This window comes from Ahaetulla prasina, chromosome 4, assembly GCF_028640845.1.
Source record: "Ahaetulla prasina isolate Xishuangbanna chromosome 4, ASM2864084v1, whole genome shotgun sequence".
In the NCBI taxonomy this organism is placed as follows: Eukaryota; Metazoa; Chordata; class Lepidosauria; order Squamata; family Colubridae; genus Ahaetulla; species Ahaetulla prasina.
Genome location: NC_080542.1, coordinates 29,336,901 through 29,359,008, shown reverse-complemented (window position 1 = coordinate 29,359,008; position 22,108 = coordinate 29,336,901). Strand labels below are relative to the sequence as shown.

General features: G+C 35.3%; 1 protein-coding gene across 1 annotated transcript; it reads left to right on the top strand.

The window, feature by feature from the left end:
- Positions 1–434: 434 nt before the first annotated feature.
- Positions 435–22,009, top strand: LOC131198116 (vomeronasal type-2 receptor 26-like). Its single transcript, XM_058182624.1, has 6 exons — positions 435–553; positions 7,988–8,276; positions 8,892–9,737; positions 15,786–16,013; positions 17,354–17,480; positions 21,108–22,009. The coding sequence occupies exons 1-6, from the start codon at positions 435–437 to the stop codon at positions 22,007–22,009; spliced, it is 2,511 nt and encodes an 836-aa protein (XP_058038607.1).
- The last annotated feature ends 99 nt before the right edge of the window (positions 22,010–22,108 follow it).

Genomic DNA, 22,108 nt, shown 5'->3' with positions numbered 1-22,108 from the left:
GGCTAGCGCGGCAATGGAGTCCAGCTGCAACCTTTGGGGTGAAAGCAAACACCTGCAGCGCCCCCAGAGTTACCAGCCCGGTATCTCAGAGGAAAGGGGATGGTGGGAGGCGTCGGAAAGGGCAACCCCCCAGCTCCAATCCATATCGATGGAGAGCCCTCCCTAGCTGCAAGCAACAATCATAGATCCAAGAAAAATCAAGATAAAAGAAACAACCTTTACCTGAAAGGAACGGAAAGAGAACCAAAATCCAAAATAAGAAAAGGATATACAGGGAATAATATAATTCAACTCTAAAGCTCTGGAGATAAAAATTAATCGACCATAGCTGAGGCTGAGTTGAAAAATGCTGGGGAACGTCACCAGGGAGGCGGATCCTCAGAAGTTTTTCTTTCAACTCAGAGACCATAGAGCTAGAGACTGGAATAACCCAAATGGCGCCTCCCATTGCCACACTATGGAGAAAATACAAGATGGAGGTGGTGCTAGACACAGACAGAAATGAGCTGAATGCCCAATACACTGAAAGTTACTCAGAGTCTGAGAAGCCATGGTAGGCAGCAGTGGATGTACATGTATTACAATTGGTGCACTGCTTTCACAACCAATACCCAAATAAACCCCATTCTTGATCATTATTAGCCAAGATGATCAGGAGGAGTTTTTCTATGGGATAAATGGCACCCTAGGGATATCAAGTTAGGAGAGATGGTAAATGTACAGAAGAGGGAGGAAAAGTACAAGGTGGAGGTGGTGCTAGACATAGAGAGAAATTAGCTTTTTTCCTCCCCTTTTTTTAAGCACATGGCACATGTTAGCCAGGGATCACTGAGGTGGCTGGCTTCCTCTGGGAAAGGAATTTTTTTGGGACGTGTTATCTTTACCTGAGGGATGCCTGAATGCCTGTAGACAATCAGGGGAGGCTCCTTTCTTGTCCCTACACAGTTTATTCGCTCACAGAAATCGAGCCACTGACTCAGCAGTGCATAGAAATGACCTGAATTTGGGAAATTGGATTTTGAGCATTCTCAGCATGGTTCTGAAATGAGCAAAAAGTCATAAGCAAAGAAGTTTATTTCTGCCATCCATTGTGTTGCAGAAAGAACTTATAACAACATTTTTGAGCTTCATCAACTCCAGCAGGTTGCTAATGAATTAAATATGAAAATATCTGACTTTGAAAACTTCATGGCATCTTTAAATGATCAAGGTTATTTCCTAAAGAAATGTCCGAGATTATATCACCTTCAGACAATGTGAAATAGTTCAATACCTAAAGAGAACTGTTTACTAAGAAGAAGAAAAGAATGTAGAGGATTGCAACTCCGGTGTGTTTTTAATTCAGTTGAATTCTTACCATTTTGAGAGTTTGTAGAATTTAGGCATTGGCTAAAACAATCTGAAACAAGATTAATGTAAATGTAATAAAGGCAGAGGAAGATGACTTCCCTACTCCTCCCCTTGACATCCCTGAAAAAGATTCTTTTGAGAATCTGATAACTAAGCTGGATGGTATGTAATGCAAAGGAAATATCTCAAATACTGGATAAGGAAAGTAAAGAGGCATTATTTATCTATGTGTTTACATGAAACAACTCATTTATTAATTATAATATTTTTGAACGCTATATATAGTAATGTTTCCAACCATTCTTGTTAAAGGTTTACCTTATTTGAGTAATTTTGTTAACACTATTATTTATGAATATGGTGTATATTTTAAGTCAAACTACACTTGCATTTATTTAGTCTTCTGTGAATGAACAAAATTCATGTTTTAAATATTATGCTATTAAAAGAACATTTTTTTAAAAAAAATGATCTGAATACTTGGGACACTGTCAAGTTACCTAGAATCTGAGAAGCCATGGGAGGCAGCAGTGGATGTTGCCACTGTACGTATACTACAATTGGTGCACTGCTTTCACAACCAATACCCAAATAAACCCCATTCTTGGTAACTACTAACCTTCCAGGACTTAAGCGCTGGCCAAGATGAGAAGGAGGAGTTTTTCTATGGGATAGATAACACCCTAGGAATATCAAATTGGGGGAGATGGAAGAAACCAAACAGTGGGCTTGGAAATAACCAAGGTACCTCCACATCACACATGTAGGTTTTGGGGACTGGGGGTGAGGGAGACATTCAGATTCACAATGAAGGAGTGACAACCACGTCTTTAGCCACAGCTGAGTTACGGGATGCCTTGTGCCATTTTGGGAGTTACTGACAGAAGATGGGAATGACACAACTACATTTCAATCTCACAGCCCACAACCAGTTTTCCCTGAGAACTTGAGAGAGGCAGATGAATCTGAGAGGAAGGGTGATGTAGGTAAGTAGGTAAGTCATTGGGAGACCAGACAAAGAGTTGTTGCCTAGGGAATGGTTAGATAAGAGCTAAGGTAGACCACAGATGCATAGAGGGTGGAAGGGACTGTCCCTAAGTTATTGAGTTGTAAAAGTGTCAACAGGAGAATTTTACTTTCAGACTTCCAAGATTCTACTAATATAGCTTTACAGTAAAGTAGAATTAGGTTATTGGGTTTGAATTTCCTGACCTGGTATGAATTTAAAAAGGACAAATTAAGATGGAAGAAATTAAAATTATCATTATTTGGAAGAATGTCAGAGTATGAATATACTGGAATAGATCAGCCAAAGGGCACTGAATGGAGACATGGTAACAAGGTCAACCAATGAATAGGCATAGCAACTATGTCAGACAATGGGAACTGACTGCTGAATTGAAACTGGAACTGGAAGGAGCCTGGACATGGCTCTGTATTAAGCTCTAAACTCTGAAGCTGTAAACTTGTCTGACTACTGTACTCTCCTTGTGTTTTGCTTGTAACTGCTCTGATGGAAGATATCTGCTATCGGTATTGTAAATTTACTTCATGTATTATTATATATATAAAGAAGTTATGTAAATAATATAACTGCATCAGTCTGCCTGTGTGTGCTTTCAGGATTTAATTTCTGCAACAAACTCTGACAAAGAATCTTTATGAATATTGTGCTAAGAATTATGTTTTCGTTTCAGACAGTATCTGTTTTATAAATGATACAATTGATGTATCATTCATATAATGGCAAAAAGATATCTCTAACTTTATATAGCAAGGGGAAAAAAAGCATAAGATAAATATCAAGTTTAATAAGATGAAACTGGAAGATATAGATTGGCTTTTATTGGATTTGAAATTGTATTTTGCTGCTCGTTGTTTGGTCTGGGTGAAAGAGTGTTGATGAGAAACTAGAGATTTTTACAATTAGAAGGTCATGACCTGAAATTTGGATGCCATGATAGTTAAGGTGTGATGAATTTAAAATTAACGTGGATTTTAAAGAGCATTTTAGTAGATATGCCCTATTGAGAATACAGAATAGATATAAGGTTGTGTCTGTAAACACTTTTATGGATATCAGCTCAAGAAACGTATCATGGAAAAGAAAAGACAAATGTTGACATATCATGTATTATTGGAAAATTATCAAATCGTTTTTATAAATATATATGAAATCATCATTTTAGCCATTGCCACTCCACTGCAGGATGAAGGCCTCTTCCACATTTCCCAACCAATATAGTCCTGAGCTCTCTTTTGCCAATTGAGCTTGCAATACTTGCTGATGTCTTCGATCCATCTTGTTTTAGATCTCTTTTGTGGACACTTTTTATCAATTGAGAGCCATTCCATGACTGTTTTGGTCAATCTGCCATCAATTTTTCTTGCTGTGGGGCTAGCCTATTTCTATTTCAATTCTTTTACTCTCTTGATGGTATCATCTACTTTGTTATATATACTGACAGAGCAAGGTAACACACCAGGGGTGGGTTCTACTTAACTTTATTACCGGTTCGCAATGGGATTGTGCATGCGTTGAGCTTCTGCACATGTGCAGAAGCTTCTCTGCATGTGTAGATCACCTATTATGACATCCAGGTTGGTTGGGGGAGCCTCCTGTCAGTTTTATTACCGGTTCAGTAGAACTAGTCTGAATGGGGGCAACCAACCACTGTAACACCCTCAGAATGCAGACATAAAATGGAGAAAAACTAGCCTTAAATAGCAATCATTATAAAAAGGAAATGTACTTTCGTGTTGATTTAGGGAAATCATGTGACTTCTTTTTAGTATGTAAAGTTGCTCTAAATATGCCAGGTTGAACTAAGTAGTTTCTGCTGGATTTCATCCAGGAGCCTGACATGGCTCTGTATTAAGCTCTAAACTCTGAAGCTGTAAACTTGTCTGACTACTGTACTCTCCTTGTGTTTTGCTTGTAACTGCTCTGATGGAAGATATCTGCTATCGGTATTGTAAATTTACTTCATGTATTATTATATATATAAAGAAGTTATGTAAATAATATAACTGCATCAGTCTGCCTGTGTGTGCTTTCTGGATTTAATTTCTGCAACAAACTCTGACAAAGAATCTTTATGAATATTGTGCTAAGAATTATGTTTTCGTTTCAGACAGTATCTGTTTTATAAATGATACAATTGATGTATCATTCAAATAATGGCAAAAAGATATCTCTAACTTTATATAGCAAGGGGAAAAAAAGCATAAGATAAATATCAAGTTTAATAAGATGAAACTGGAAGATATAGATTGGCTTTTATTGGATTTGAAATTGTATTTTGCTGCTTGTTGTTTGGTCTGGGTGAAAGAGTGTTGATGAGAAACTAGAGATTTTTACAATTAGAAGGTCATGACCTGAAATTTGGATGCCATGATAGTTAGGGTGTGATGAATTTAAAATTAACGTGGATTTTAAAGAGCATTTTAGTAGATATGCCCTATTGAGAATACAGAATAGATATAAGGTTGTGTCTGTAAACAATTTTATGGATATCAGCTCAAGAAACGTATCATGGAAAAGAAAAGACAAATGTTGACATATCATGTATTATTGGAAAATTATCAAATCGTTTTTATAAATATATATGAAATCATCATTTTAGCCATTGCCACTCCACTGCAGGATGAAGGCCTCTTCCACATTTCCCAACCAATATAGTCCTGAGCTCTCTTTTGCCAATTGAGCTTGCAATACTTGCTGATGTCTTCGATCCATCTTGTTTTAGATCTCTTTTGTGGACACTTTTTATCAATTGAGAGCCATTCCATGACTGTTTTGGTCAATCTGCCATCAATTTTTCTTGCTGTGGGGCTAGCCTATTTCTATTTCAATTCTTTTACTCTCTTGATGGTATCATCTACTTTGTTATATATACTGACAGAGCAAGGTAACACACCAGGGGTGGGTTCTACTTAACTTTATTACCGGTTCGCAATGGGATTGTGCATGCGTTGAGCTTCTGCACATGTGCAGAAGCTTCTCTGCATGTGTAGATCACCTATTATGACATCCAGGTTGGTTGGGGGAGCCTCCTGTCAGTTTTATTACCGGTTCAGTAGAACTAGTCTGAATGGGGGCAACCAACCACTGTAACACCCTCAGAATGCAGACATAAAATGGAGAAAAACTAGCCTTAAATAGCAATCATTATAAAAAGGAAATGTACTTTCGTGTTGATTTAGGGAAATCATGTGACTTCTTTTTAGTATGTAAAGTTGCTCTAAATATGCCAGGTTGAACTAAGTAGTTTCTGCTGGATTTCATCCAGAGAGCCTGACAATGATGTTTGGCCGAGTCATAATGTTGCTAGAAAAGCTATGGTAGCTTTAAGCAAACAGATTTGCTTAAAAGAATGGATCCATGAGTCATATCAGTAACATGGTCCTTTTTGGGGGGCTAATTTGTATCTTTTATTACTGGTTGCCAATTATTTTAGAATAGTGGGTTTCTGAAAACAGCATGAGCTTAGTATAGAGGTAATCAAACAAGATCTATCTTGTTTCCATTCATCTAGAAACATTGTAAAGCTTGTAACTGTTACACAATGACTACTTGTCAAGCATCTTAAAAAATTAGAATTGATTTTAAGCACATGTGCACATTGAAGGGTCCTGAACTTCCACATGCATTAACTTCGTTCTGGAATTGCACCCCAATTGGAGACAAAGACATCTTTGGACATTGTGACTCAATACTAAATATATGTGCTAAAAAGAAGGAAAACACTCTCTTTCCCTTAAAAAATGTTCTTTCATTCATAAATTGATTTCTTTGAAGTTGGTTCATTTGAAAATGACATTTATCAGCAGATTGGAATAGTAACTATTTACACATGAGAAAACTTTTTTTTCCACAATACTATAGAGAAATAAAAAATTAATTATTGCCATTTTTTCTCCATATATAATTAGCAGCATATATAATTGGCAGCACTATTATTAATTCCGAATTCTGGTTGCACTTAAAGCCCAGATATTGAATATTTATGCAATAGCAAGAACAAAATTTACTGTTTGTGAGCAGTACAAAAAATCTCTGGCTGTTTCCAACTGGAGCTAGTCTAGTTATAGTGAAATGCTATCAGAATAGTTCCTGGTAATTAGGACTTGCTTTCTGAGTTTCAGAAGAAATTAAGCATTGTGAAGAGTAGGTGACTCTTCTTATGTAACCTTGAAGATTCTAAACTTTATCCAACAATTCTATTGTGGACATATGTTTGGCATAATGATCTTGATTGTTATGCTTCTATTCTTGACTGATGTGGTTTACAAGTCTGCTATGAAAAATTGCAAAGTTAATGATCCTCTCCCTATTCTTCACAATTATTTCCAGTCCGGTGACCTCACCATGGGTGCTATTACGTCTCTTGTCTTCATGCCTCCAGATCCAGCTACATTTTCTGAAGATCCCCACCATTCTTTTATAAGAGAACCCATGTAAGATTTTTATATAATAAAGTTTAGTATTCCAGTTTTTATTCTGGAATAATAAACTCACAAAGCGATAGAATTAGTTATGGGGTGAAATAAGTAAATTTTCCAGGTTATCATTAAAGAGATGGTGATTTTTGTTTTTATTCTTATTCATTTTCACTGGATTTCTGGAGAGAATTAAATTAGCTGATTTAAGAAAGAGATTAAACCACAAATTCGCTAATTGAAGTCTTCCTCACTTAACTAACTGATTGGATTTGGTATAGAAATAGCAATATTTAAGGAAATGGCCAGAAATTTTTATCATGGAAAAATAATTCAAACCAACCTGTTTTTCCACAGGGAAGATTTAAGATGTGCTGAAACTTGAAAATATGGTTAGTTATAATAATGGTTTTTATATTAATACCCTGTTTTTAATTTAAATTATATACCATCCACACAGTGCGTGTACATTTACTAATTTATTATCTACAATGATAAAAAGTGATGTTGAAAGGCATCTTAGACAGTAAAATATTTATATTTTTGTTATAAATTAAAGTGTATTTTTAATAACCTAAATTATTAATCCTGTCAAATTAATATAGGTTCTTAAAATCATGTATATCTCAATAACAATACAGCGGCATACCCCTGCATATATACAAACATAGATTAATGATATTATCTGGTTCCCTGAGATGGCAAATATTTAATTATGTCTCCACCTTTCAAAGTCTTTTCAATAGTCTTGCAGCCAGCCTTTAACAATTTCACTTTGCTGACCTCAAAATACAAGATGAGGCAGAAAATGTTATTAATCATAGAGATCTCTTTCCTAAGAAAGGCTATGGGACTTCAAAATGTATGTCTTTCTCTTCAGCTACTAGAATTACAAAACCAAAAGAAACCAACAAGCAGTGTAGAACCCAAAAATGGCATGAACCAGAAAATATGAATCAGACTTAGAAACAAGCAATATTTTGAGAAATGTGAATTGATTTAGTGTCAGTCCAAAATGTCACTCACTAGTTGAGTGACTAGTTGAGTGACATTGTGATTTTGTGATAAAGTTTATTCCATTGGCATGATAGATCAAATGTTGCTTTTAAGAACCAAATGGTTTGATGGATGTTACATTTGCTGCAATACTTTTTGTTAGATACAGAATATCTCTTACAATGCTTTTTCATTTCAGGGTCCAGACTAAGTTTTATCAGCATATTTTAGCTTTAATATTTGCTGTAAAAGAGATCAATGAAAACCCTCAGATCTTGCCCAACATCACCTTGGGCTTCAATATTTTTGACAGCTATGATGGAACATGGACTTATCATGCCACAATGAAACTTTTTTCACCACTGAAGAGACTGATCCCGAATTATAAATGTGGCTTCCAGAACAACCTGGTCGCAGTCATTGGAGCTCTTTATTCTGAAACCTCTCTTTTCATGGGAGATATCTTGAAAATCTACAAAGTCCCACAGGTAGGAGGTGTGATGAGTCATGAGATTATATTATGCCATATTTGATCTTTTTGCATTTCTGTAACTTGGAAACATTATAAATTTATCCTTTAATAAAATTAATAAAGCATATAAGTAAATAAAAGATTTTTAAAAATGAAATTAAGGAATCCAGCGGTGCAATCATAAAATATAAAGTGATATAAGGATATTTATTTTAAAGTGGTAACTATTCACAGCATGCAAGTTCAATAAAAAAAGTTCATAAATCACATATACTTGTCACAGATATAATACAATTTATTTTTCTTAAAGAGAAGCTAAGGAAAAAAAAACCTTATTTCTTACACAATAACATATGATGATATTTCTCTCATTTTTCCCCTTCAACTTAAAGGATTTTACCTAAAAATGTAGCATTCAAAGAATTTTTTATTACAAAAAAACAGGCTAAAAATGTCCATTTGGATATAATACAAAATGCAATCTTAATTTTTGTATACAATGATAACCTTTTAAAATTTAAATTTAAATTTTAGGAAGTCTAGTCCATCGTTTATTTATTTTCATGGAAAAAAATCAGTAATTTCCTTCCATTCTCTAAATTTCTAATAATTATTCTTTTAATTTATGTAGATAATATATGGGTCACATCCAGCAATGCCAGATCAAAGTGAATCATTTTCCTTCTATCAAATGGTCCCTAATGAAAGTTATGAATACAAAGGTTTGTGTCATCTGCTTTTGCACTTTGGATGGACCTGGGTTGGAATTCTTGTAAAAGAAGATGATGATGGAAGATTTGTGAGAATGACATTTTCAATGTTTTCTCTTCATGGCATTTGTATTGCCTTCCTAAAAACGATAAGACCGATTTATATCAGCAGTTTTTCTGAAGATCTAGAATGGCTAGCAGAAACATATTATCTTTCAATGAACAGCAAAGCCAAAGCAGTGATTGTCTATGAAAGAACACTTCTACATTTGAGGTTACTACTGCAGCTTCCTAAAATGGAACTAGTCTCCTTAGAGCCTAAAGGTAAGGTATGGATCATGGCCTCTCAGATGGATCTTGTGTCAGTGTTTTACCAAAGAAACTGGGATATTCAAGATATTCATGGTTCCCTGTCCTTTTCAGTTCACTCCAAAGAAATTCCTGGATTTCAACACTTTGTTCAGACAAGGGACCATTTCTCATCAAAAGAAGATGGCTTTATCAAAGATGTGTGGGTACATGCATTTGACTGTTCCTTTCCCAGATCCTTGGAGAATGACAAAGATGGTGACATTTGTACTCTGAGGGAGAAATTGGAGGATGTCCCGGGTGCCTTTTTTGAAATGAGCATGACAGGACACAGTTACAATATATACAATGCAGTTTATGTTGTAGCTCATGCTTTACATGCTTTGCAGATTGAACAAAAACAGGAAAGAAATCTGTGCAGAGGAAAACTAAATCTTCAGATTCAACATCCATGGCAGGTATGGACTTGAGCTCTCATCCTTTATACTAATAGGAAGTAGCAGTCATGAAGATTAAGAACTATTCTTGATAGCCATCAAGTTTCCTCAAGCTTCTTCTCATCTTCTGTGAAGCTTCTTGGAGCTCACTCAAGCGAAACCATCCATTCTTTCAAAAATTATTCCAGATTTTTAATTCTAATTAGATTTTTATTGGAGGACAGGAAATGTTTCATTCTCCTTTTTACATTAAATAAAAAGTGATAGACTATCTTGGGACCATTTTTAGAAGACAATAGAATCTTTAAAAAAAATGCAATGTATTCAGGGAAAGATGTAACTATCAGAATATTGGAAGTTTCTTTTTTTTTTTTTATTTTTTTTTATTAAAATAGTTTTACAACAATTAAATTTTTCCCCCCTCCCTCCTAAACCCCTCCCCCGGACTTCACGGAGCAAACACAAGGTATAGTTCCTTAAACAAAACAGTCATACATTAAATTTTTAAAATCTAACACAATTATAATCTTTCTCTCACATAACCTGACTTCTTCCATTAAAATCAAAATAACATCCTTCATTCAAAAGCAATCCGAAATTTCTTAATCTGATATCTATTTTGAATATAATCAATCCAGTTCTTCCATTCATTTAAATATTTTTCTTGAGTACTGTCTTTCAAGAAGGCTGAGATTTTAGCCATCTCAGCCAAATTGGAAACTTTCAATATCCATTCTTCTATTGTGGGTAATTCTTTTTTCTTCCAATATTGTCCAATCAACAGTCGTGCTGCTGTTATTAAGTTCAAAATCAACTTAGTCTCAATCACTGTACAGTCCGTTGTTATTCCCAAAAGGAAAAATTGTAGGAACTTTATCTTCTTCTTCAGAACATTCTGCATAATCCACCAGATTCTTATCCAGAAAGACTTAATTTTCTTACAAGTCCACCATACATGAAAATATGTAGCATCATCACAATTACATCTCCAACATTTCGCTTGCATATCTGGATACATACATGATAATTTCTTAGGATCTAAATGCCATCTATAAAACATCTTATAAAAATTTTCCTTAAATTCTGCGCTATGTAAATTTAACATTTCTAACCCATATTTTTCGCATGTTACCAACATTATTGGTTCTTGAGTATTCTGTGCCCATTTTATCATACAATCCTTTATTAAATCTCTTTCAGAATCTATTTCTATCAACACAGTATACAATCTCTTTATATGCCCCTGAGTTTGATTTCTAATTTGTTTAACCAAATTTTCTTCATTTTGAATGATACCAATTTTCTGATCTTCTTTCCATCTAGCCTTTAACTGTCCATATTGAAACCAAGTATAATTCCTCCCTTCTTCTTTTAATGTATCCAAAGATTTTAGTTGTAAATTTCCTCTCATTGTATAAAAGATCTTTATAAGTAATCATTTCTTGTTCCTGTTCTATATTTATATTCTCTACTGCGTGCCTAGGACATGCCCATATAGGAATTTTGTAATTTAACTTATAATAATATTTTTTCCAGACACGCAGAAGAGAAATTCTCAACACATGATTCTTAAAAGCTTTATCTACTTTCTTATCATACAATAAATATGCATGCCAACCATATAATAAATCATAACCTTCTATATTCAAAATCCTTTCCTCCGTCAAATTAAACCAATCACTTATTACCGAAAGAACAACTGCTTCATAATACAATTTTAAATTAGGCATTTTTAATCCTCCTCTTTCCCGTGTATCTTGCATTATTTTCATTTTGACTCTCGCTTTTTTCCCTTCCCATATAAATTTATTAATTCCAATCTGCCATTCATCCAAATTTTTATCTTTCTTAATTATTGGTATCATCTGAAACAAGAACAAGAATTTAGGCAAAACATTCATTTTATAGCTGCTATTCTCCTAACAAAGATAATTGTAATTTTTCCAAGTATTCATTTCCTTCTGAATTTTTTCCATAACACATCATAATTATTCTTATACAATTTCCATTTGATGAAGTAAGAAAGACTCCTAAATATTTAACCTTTTTTACAATTTCAAATCCTGTTATTTCCTCTAGTTTTTCTTTCTGGTTCTTAATCATATTTTTGGTTAACACTTTTGTTTTATTTTGATTCACTTTAAACCCTGAGACCCTTCCATATTGATTAATTACTTCCAACAAATATACACTGAATTTATAGGCTGAGTCAACATAACAACCAAATCATCTGCAAATGCTCTGACTTTATATTCATATCTTCTAATTCTAATACCCTCTATCTCCCTTAACTCTCTTATCTTATCCAATAAAGGTTCCAAAGATAAAATAAACAATAAAGGTGATAAAGGACACCCCTGCCTTGTTCCTTTCGCAATTTTAAAACTATCTGTCAAACTACCATTAATTATTATCTGAGCTGTTTGCTCTCCATAAATTGCCCTAAGTATTCGTATAAAACCATTTCCAAATTGCATTTTGTCTGTTAATTTAAATAAAATTCCCAATGCAAACGATCAAAAGCTTTCTCTGCATCCAAGAATATAAACGCTGCCGGAATCTGATTTTTCTTTTCCAAATATTCCAATAAATTCACTATCTGCCTAACGTTATTCCTCATTTGTCTCCCTTTTATAAAACCAGACTGGTCAGTGTGGATCCTTTGTTGTACAATTTCCATTAACCTATTTGCCATTATTTTTGCAAAAATCTTATAATCATTATTCAAGAGTGAAATTGGTCTATAATTCCCAGGCTTAGTACAATCCTGATCCTCTTTTGGTATCAATGAAATAAAAGTAGTCCTCCATGATGGTGGGACTCCTCCTCCCATCAATATCTGATTAAATAACTCCATAAGTGGACCAACTATCTCATCCTGTAACTTTTATAATATATTGCTGTAAGTCCATCTGTGCCCGGGATTTCCTATTTTTAATTGCTTTATTACCCAAATAATTTCCTCAGAAGTTATAGGCCGATTCAACTCTTCCCTTTGTTCATTAGTTAAACCTTTAACCTTATATTCTTTCAAATATTTATCAATATCCATATTCAATATTGTATCTCTGGCATATAAATTTGTATAATATTCCAAGAAAGCTTTTTTAATTTTATCCTGTTGAAATCGCACTTTACCCTTGTATTCAATTCCTTCAATAGTACGTGCTTTCTGTCTTTTCCTTAACATATAAGCCAACCACCTCCTGATTTATTGGCATTACAAAAAGTATTATGTTTAGCATATTGTATATTGGTTGCCACCTGATCTGCCATTAACATATTAAATTGACTCTGTAATATCTTTATCGCCTCAGTAGTTTTTAAATCATGTGGATTATATACCAATAATTGTTGTTTCCTCTGAATTTCCTCTTCTAAATCCCTACGCTGTTTTTGTAGTTTTCTCCTCTGTCTACTATTAATATATATCAAATTTCCTCTCATAAAGGCCTTGCTCGCGTCCCACACCATTTCTATCAAGTTCCTTTCCCAAATTATAATCAAAAAATTATTTCATTTGTTTTTTACATTGATTTACATTATCCTCATATCTAAACAAATTTTCATTTATTCTCCATGATCTTCTTCCACCTTCATATTGCAACTCCATCCATACCGGACTATGATCAGTTAAACACCTTGGAAATATCTTTGTTTTCCTAACCCTAGAAAGCAAGTCATTGGTAATTAATATAAAATCAATACGTGAAAAAGATTGATGCCTATCCGAAAAATAAGTATAATCTCTATCATCAAAATTCTGCCTTCTCCATATATCTTTCAACTCAAAATCTTCCATCAAATCAAAAAGATTTAGGCAATTTTGCATGCATAGGAATTTTCTTAGAAAGAGTTCTTTTATCTTTTCTAATGTCCATTACACCATTCCAATCCCTAATATAATAAATGTTTTATAGTCCCAAAAGTCAATTTTTCATGTAACAGTTTATAAAATTTTTCTTGTTGTTGATTAGGTGCATATATGCCAATCACAAGTGTCTTTTTCCTTCTAAAATCAATTCAATAGCAATATATCTTCCTTGAATGTCCGTTTCAATTAATTTACTTGATATATTTTTCTTCAAATATATAACTATACCATTTTTCTTATTCGAGCAGAAGAAACAAAATGTTTACCTAATTTCGAATTAATCAAATATTTCTGATCTGATAATTTTATATGTGTCTCTTGCAAACATATCACATCATTTTTAAATTGTTTCAAATAATGGAATATTTTTCTTCTTTTCTGTGCTGAATTTAAACCATTAACATTCCATGTCAAAAATTTATTTGCCATCTCTGGCCTCTTGAAGCTTCTGAGCAATTAGCTGAAGACCCTCACTCTTGACTTGGCTCCTCCCACAGCTTCAGTAGTAGAATCCATTCTTGTCTTTGAAGTCGTTCCTCCATCTCCTTCGCCTAATAGCTCCCTTGTCACTCTTTGTTCTTGAGATTGTTCTTGAGGTACTGATATCACAGGTGCAGTTTCAGCTTCCCCACTCTGTTTCTCTTGAAGACTTTTATCCACTGTTTCTACATCCACTTTCAATACATTAAAAAGAAAATCTTTTGCTTTCAATTCAGTATCAATTCGATATCTCCTGCCTTGAAAAAATACTGTTAAACCAATTGGAACCTCCCATCTATATTGAATCTGATGCTTCTTAAGCTCTTGTGTAAAAAACCTAAAATCCTTCTATCCTTTAACATTTTAGCAGGGATCTCTTTCAAAACCAACACCTCCTGTTCTGCTATTTGCAATTTCTTTTGGTATGTAGCTTGCAAAATCTGATTTCTTATTGTAGAAGTTAAAAAATAAATTACAATATCTCTTGGGAGCTTTTTCTGCCTCGCTACCCAAGAATTAACCCTATATGCCTTATCAATTTGAAAATCAACTTCGAGCGTCCATACCTAACATTTCAGCTAAGGCTTCTGATATAACTTTTTTAAGATCTTCTTCCTTCCGGTCTTGAAGACCCCTAATTCTCAAAGCCTTCTCCAACGCTCTATATTGCAATACCACCACATGATCCTCATTTTTATCCACTTTATTTTGAAGCTCTCCAACTTTATTATCCAAATACTGATTTGCTTGACTAATTACTTCCACTTTATCCTCCATTACTTCCAAATTTTTGCCAAACCTTGAAAACCATCAATAAAACTTCTCTAATTTTTTTATTAGTCTCTTTAATTTCTTCCCTAAGTTGATCCTTCACACCATGAATATTATTCATAATTTCTTTAAATCGCTCTTCAGAAACTCTGTTCTGTTCCTTTAATATATCTTCTAAATTAGTTTCAGACCCCCTTCTCGTCATGGGAGCTTTTGGTGGCTTAGAAGCCATTTTAATTTAAGTAAAGTCTCTAATTAGAATTATAAAATCTCAAAGTCTCAAAAAGTCTCCAATTAAAGTTGTAAAATAAAAACTTTCACCTTGCCTCCTCTGGTAAGCCTCTATTCAGCTAAAATCCACAAAGACAACTTCGCTTTCTCTCACAAGCAGCCTCCAATCCACTTCCTTTCAGACGCCATTTCTTCCTTCACTAAGTTCAAGTGAAAAAGTTTTCCCTTTTAAAAAGGAGTAGAAGTCAGCTCTCTTCTTGCTTCCCCAGTAATCGATCACTTGTATTTGTCCCGTCTGCTTTAAGTTATTCAAAACGGAATCAATTGAGCAGAGGTGGGCGTTTTCCTCTTGTCCTGCTTAATTAACAGGATCGAGCCGAGTCTGGAGGGGGCTGGGTTATGCAGGCAGCCGTCCGAGACTCTGCATAAGAAAGCAGAGCCCCTGGGGCAATCTTCTGCTATCCAGCCGCTCTGGCTAATTCTCTTTCACCCAGAGAAAAGCTTTGAAGCTGGCTAACAGTCGTTCTCCCGCTGTTTCACCAGCTTTTACAGAATCTCAGTTCGGGACGCCATTCCAGGCGTCCTTCTCGGGGAAAACGAAACCACCGGAAGTCAGAATATTGGAAGTTTCTTAATGAGATGCTGTTCCATATTAGGAAAGTTTACTCATTAATGACATTCTGACCAATTTTTGTGTATTATTTGATATTCAGCTCCACCGGTTTCTAAAAAGCATTTCATTTAATAACACTGTGGGAGATGAGATTTTGTTTGATCAGCAGAGGGAACTGATAGTTGGATTTGATGTTATAAATTGGGTCACATTCCCCAACCAGTCCTTCCGTCGAGTGAAAGTTGGGAAACTGAGTCCCTGGATTTCAGAGGACCAAAAGCTCATCATTCATGATGAAGCCATCGCCTGGCACAGAACTTTCAACCAAGTAGGTTCCAAAAGCAGGTAATTACACCTGGATGTTATTTAATGTACAGGTGGTCCTTGATTTACAGCTATTCATTTAGTGACTATTCAAAGTTATAGTGGTAGTGAAAAATGTAATTTGTGATAGGTCTTCATATTTGTGACCATTGAAACTTTCCCCACAATAATATCATCAAAATTTGGATGGCTGGAAACTGAGATATAATTATGATGGTGGCAGCATCCCAGGATCATGTGAACATCAGCGTGAACAAGTCACGGGTCACCTGTATAAATGAAACATAAACCTACTCTTTTTGTGTTTTTGCAGTTGCACAATTCTGGATAAAATAGTAAGCAATGTCAAGAAGGGAATAGGAGGCAGCAGTGGTCAGGACGGGCTTTGCACACTTTTAGGTGTTGCACCAGTTGCATCCATACCTGGACTGGGAGGCCCTGATCACAGTAGCTCATGCCCTTGTAACCTCTAGATTAGACTACTGTAACACATTCTATGAGGAGCTGTCCTTGAAAAACATTTGGTCAACTGATGCAGAATGCCGCTGCACGGGAAGTAATTGGTGTCAGATATATGGCAGACATAACACCATTCCTCACTCCTCAGAGTCAACTCCACTGGTTGCCATTGTGCTCCCAGGTGCAATTTATGGTTCTAGTGGTTACCTATAAAGCCCTACATGGCTTTGGAATGGGTATCTGATTGAGTGCCTTTTTTCTATAGTCTTTTCTATTGCCCAGCCAGCTGAAATAGGATGGGCATGCTCTACATTCCATCAGCCAAAGAATGTCGGCTGGCAGGAATTAGAAGATTAACTTTTTGAGCAGTAGCCCCTCCTCTGTGGAACATCCTCTCTTTGAATATTACAATGCCCCAAGCCTTTCATAAAACTCTAAAAAACTGGTTATGCTCTTGAGCCTGGGCCGAGAGCACCACTTCCTGACTAAATTGTTAATGAGACAGATATCTAGCTTCGATGAATTAGGCAGTTTTTTTATTGTTTTAATGCTTTTTAGTATTTTCATTGTTTTAAAATGTTTTTTAATTTAATTATAATATATGTTTTGAATTGTGAGTTATTACCTAATTGAGTATGAAAACAACTGTAAAAATACAACCAAGCTCCAAGAGTACCAATGACTCCACATTGCAGAGAGATTTGAACTTATTTAAAAGTTGCTTTCTACTGCTTATGAATTTCAGATATATCAATTACTTGGTACACTGGCTACTTCTTAATTGTAAAAACAAAAGCCATATGATTTTTTTAAATACGTAACTTTTTTCTGTATGCTAATTTGTAAAAATGCTAATAGATATATTTTCCGCTATTTCTGGGCCAGACATTACCTATTTCTCTATGTACGAAGAGATGCCTCGCTGGTAATTTCAGGAGAAAGCAGGAGGGAAAACAATTTTGCTGCTATGATTGTCTTCCATGTGCTAAAGGAAAGATGTCAAGCTTGATTGGTAAGAGACATTATGAAATAAAATACCATAATTCTGCAGGATATCCCAAGCAGATCCATTAATAAATAAGAATAGAATAGAATAGAATAGAATAGAATAGAATAGAATTTTTTATTGGTCAAGTATGATTGGACACACAAGGAATTTGTCTTGGTGCATATGCTCTCAGTGTACATAAAAGAAAAGATACCTTCATCAAGAATCATATGGTACAACATTTAATGATAGTCATAAGGTACAAATAAGCAATCTTAATATTATATTATATTAAATATTATATCAATATAAATTGTAAGGATATAAGCAACAAAGTTATAGTCATACAGTTATTAGTTGAAGGAGATGGGTGATTGGAACAATGAGAAGATTAATAGTAGTAGATTGGAACAATGAGAAGATTAATAGTAGTGCAGACTTAGTAAATTGTTTGACAGTTTTGAGGGAATTATTTGTTTAGCAGAGTGATGGAGTTTGGGAAAAAACTGTTCTTGTGTCTAGTTGTTCTGTTGTGCAGTGCTCTATAGCGTCGTTTTGAGGGTAGGAGTTGAAACAGTTTATGTCCAGGATGTAGGGGTCTGTAAATATTTTCACAGCCTCTTTTTGCCTCTTGCAGTATACAGTTCCTCAATGGAAGGCACATTGGTAGCAATTGTTTTTTCTGCAGTTCTAATTATCCTCTGAAGTCTGTGTCCTTTCTAGTTGGGTTGCAGAACCAAACCAGAGACTTATAGAGGTGCATATGACAGACTCAATAATTCCTCTGTAGAACTGGATCTGCAGCTCCTTGGGTAGTTTGAGCTTTCTGAGTTGGCGCAGAAAGAACATTCTTTGCTGTGCTTTTTTGATGACGTTTTTGATGTTAGCTGTCCATTTTAGAACTTGCGATATGGTAGAACCTAGAAATTTGAAGGTCTCTACTGTTGATACTTGAAGATCATTGGCTCTTCGGCTTTGTAATGGAGATGAGCACCGCCCCCTAGAGTCGGGAACGACTAGCACGTATGTGTGAGGAGAACCTTTACCTTTACTGTTGATATTGTGTTGTCTAATATTGTGAGAGGTGGAAGTACGGAAGGGTTTCTCCTAAAGTCCGCCACCATTTCTACAGTTTTGAGTGTATTCAGTTCCAGATTTATTTATTTATTAGATTTTTATTTATTAGATTTTTATTAGATTATTTATTAGATTGTTCTGGTCCCACCATGAGGCTAGCTGTTCAACCTTCCATCTGTATATAGATTCATCATTGTCTCAAAAGAGACCTATCACTGTTGTGTCATCTGTGAAATTTAGTAGTTTAACAGATGGATTGTTAGAGATTCAGTCATTGGTATAAAGAGAGAAGAGAAGTGGGGAGAGCACACAGCCTTGGGGGGACCCTGTGCTAATTGTACAGGTATCTGATGTGATTCTGCTTAGCTTCACCTGCTGCTTCCTATTTGTTAGGAAGCTTATCAGCAGCTCCTTACAAGTCTGTTTAGGTACCTATTATCTGGTTTAGTTTAGTTAGAAGAGTGTCTGGAATGATGGTATTAAATGCTGAACTAAAGTCTTCATAGAGGACCCTTGCGTAGGTCTTTGGAGATTCAAGATGTTGTAGGATGTAGTGCAGAGCCATATTAACAGCATCATCTGTTGATCTATTTGCTCAGTATGCAAATTGCAAGGGGCCTAACAGTGGATCTGTGATGGTTTTCAAGTGGGACAGCACTAGCTTTTCAAAGGTTTTCATGACTACAGATGTTAGAGCAACTGGTCTGTAGTAATTCAGTTCCTTGATGGTAGGCTTCTTTGGCACTGGGATTATAGTAGAGCATTTGAAGCAAGAAGGAGCATAGCACATCTCTAGTGATTTATTGAAGATATGGGTGAAGATGGGGGCCAATTGGTCAGCATAGACTTTTAAGCAAGAAGGAGTTATCTTGTCTGGGCCTGGAGCTTTTCCTGGCTTTTGTCTGTGAAATAAATCTTGCACTTCCTTTTCTGTGATCACTAGGGGTTTTGAACCCAATGGGATGGGGGTCAGCTGTAGGACGCTTGCTGTTGTTGGTGTGTCTGAGATGGGGATTGTGGAAATAGGTGGCTGTAGTTTCCTTTCAAACCTGCAGTAAAACACATTCAGGTAATCTGCCAGTTGTTGATTTCCTTCAGATTGTATGTAAGTATGTAAATAAGTAAATATGTAAGTAATGTAAGTATGGAAATTGGGTTATATCCTTTTTTGGATAGCCCCGACTTAGGGCCACAGTTGACCTCTACATGTCTGTTGCTAAATGAGACAGTTGTTAAATGAGTTTTGTTCCATTTTATGACCTTTCTTGACTGAATCACTGTTCAGTTACTAAGTGAATCTGGCTTGCAAATTGACTTTGCTTGTTAGAAGGTTGCATGACCATGGAAAATTGCAAGAGTCATAAATATGAATCAGTTGCCAAGCATCCAAATTTTTATCATGTGTCCATGGGGATGTTGCTACAGTCGTATGCGTGAAAATTGGTCATATGTCACTTTTCCAGGGCCATTATAACTTTGAATGGTCACTAAATAAATAGTTGTAAGTCAAAGATTACCTGTATTTATTAGCAGAATTTGCCCTCAACTTTCTCTTTAAAAGAGAAACTTTTATTAATGGAAGTTTAATTTCTTTGGATTGTATTACCTTATTTGAGCATCTCAGCTTTCTCACTATGTGAACCGATAAAACAGAGCACATCAACTTACAACATGTTTTACAACATTTGCTTTAAGGGACTGTAAAAACTTGAGATACTTTTCTTTTCAGTAATTTAATGACAAACCAGTCTCTCATCTTTCTTTCAGAAAAAAAATATTTGCTTATTTATTTTATTGAGAATATTTATAGGGCCACACACTCACTCTCAGTGACTCTGCATGGCTTACAAAAAATAAAAAACCCCAATATATAATAATAAAAACAATAATCCCATCACCTCTTGGTGACAGCAATCAATCAAACAACTTGATGAATTCCATCCCATTCTGGGTTCTCCAAACATATTGGCAAAACCAGATATTCAGCACCTTGTGAAAGCATGTGAAAGTGGGACCTTATGGAAAGTTGTTCCAAAGTGAGGGAGCCAGAAGGCCCTGCTTCTGGGTCCGACCATATGTACCTCCTTAGGAGAGGAGAGATACAATATTTTCTGCCTCCCTGCTCTGGTGGGTTGGGTGGGTGTAACCAGGGAGAGACAGTCCCTAGATAACCTGATCTCAAGGTTTAAATGGATTTAAATGTGACAACAAATACCTTAATTCTTGTATAATTGTACTTGTACCTTAAAGTCATATTAAGAGAGTTAAAGTCTTAATATGACTCTCTTAAAGTCATATTAAGAGAGTTAATTATAAAATATAATTCTATAAATTATATTTTATACCAAATAAAAAATTTAGCTCCCTCCCCCATTACCAGCCTCTTAATTTTCAATTATTACCCAGAATCCCAAATGTTGAAAAATAGCAATAAGAGAGTACAAAGTGAAAATATTGGTGCCATGAATGCAGCCACAGATGATGAAGAAAGACACTAAAAATCACATACAAATAAGAAGTATAGTGATATTATAATACAAGAATAAAAATATTTTTTTAAAAAAATTCTTACAGATATGGATGATTGTTCTGAATGTCCAGAAGACCAATATCCAAGCAATGACCAAGATTCATGTATTCCAAAGAGAATATCTTTCTTATCCTATGAAGAACCAATGGGGAGAAGTCTACTTATTCTGGCTCTCTTTTTTTCTTTTTGCACAATATTGGTGCTCTCAACGTTTTTGAAGTATCACCATACTCCCATTGTCAAGGCCAACAATAGAAACCTCACCTACATTCTACTTGTCTCCCTCCTTCTCTGCTTTCTTTGCTCACTGCAATTCCTTGTTGCACCAAATCGTATAATATGTCTCCTACGGCAAATTAGCTTTGGCATCATTTTCTCAGTGGCTGTGTCTTCTGTGTTGGGAAAAACCATCACTGTAGTTCTGGCTTTCATGGCCACCAAGCCAGGATCCAGGATGAGGAAATGGGTGGGAAAAGGCCTGACCACCTCCATTGTTCTTTCTTGTTCCCTGATTCAAGCAGGCATCTGTATGGTGTGGCTCTTTGCATATCCCCCTTTCCCTGATGTTGATAGCCATTCAGAAACTGAGGAGATGATAATGCAGTGCAATGAAGGTTCAGCTACCATGTTCTACTGTGTTCTTGGCTATATGGGCTTTCTTGCGGCTGCCAGTTTCACAGTAGCTTTTTTCTCAAGGAAACTTCCCAGTAGTTTCAATGAAGCCAAATGTGTTACGTTTAGCATGCTGATCTTCTGCAGTGTGTGGCTCTCTTTTGTTCCATCCTACCTGAGCACCAAAGGCAAATACATGGTGGCTGTAGAGGTTTTCTCTATTTTGGCTTCCAGTGCTGGATTGTTGGGCTGCATATATTTCCCCAAATGTTACATAATTATTCTTAAGCCAGAGCTAAACAACAGAGAACAACTTATTAAGAGAAACTCTTAATAAATTAAACTTTTCTTACATTTTTATATTCTGCTTTGAAATGTTTAGTGACTTATTCAGTAGAATACTAAATATTAAACATTAAATGGAATAGGTTTA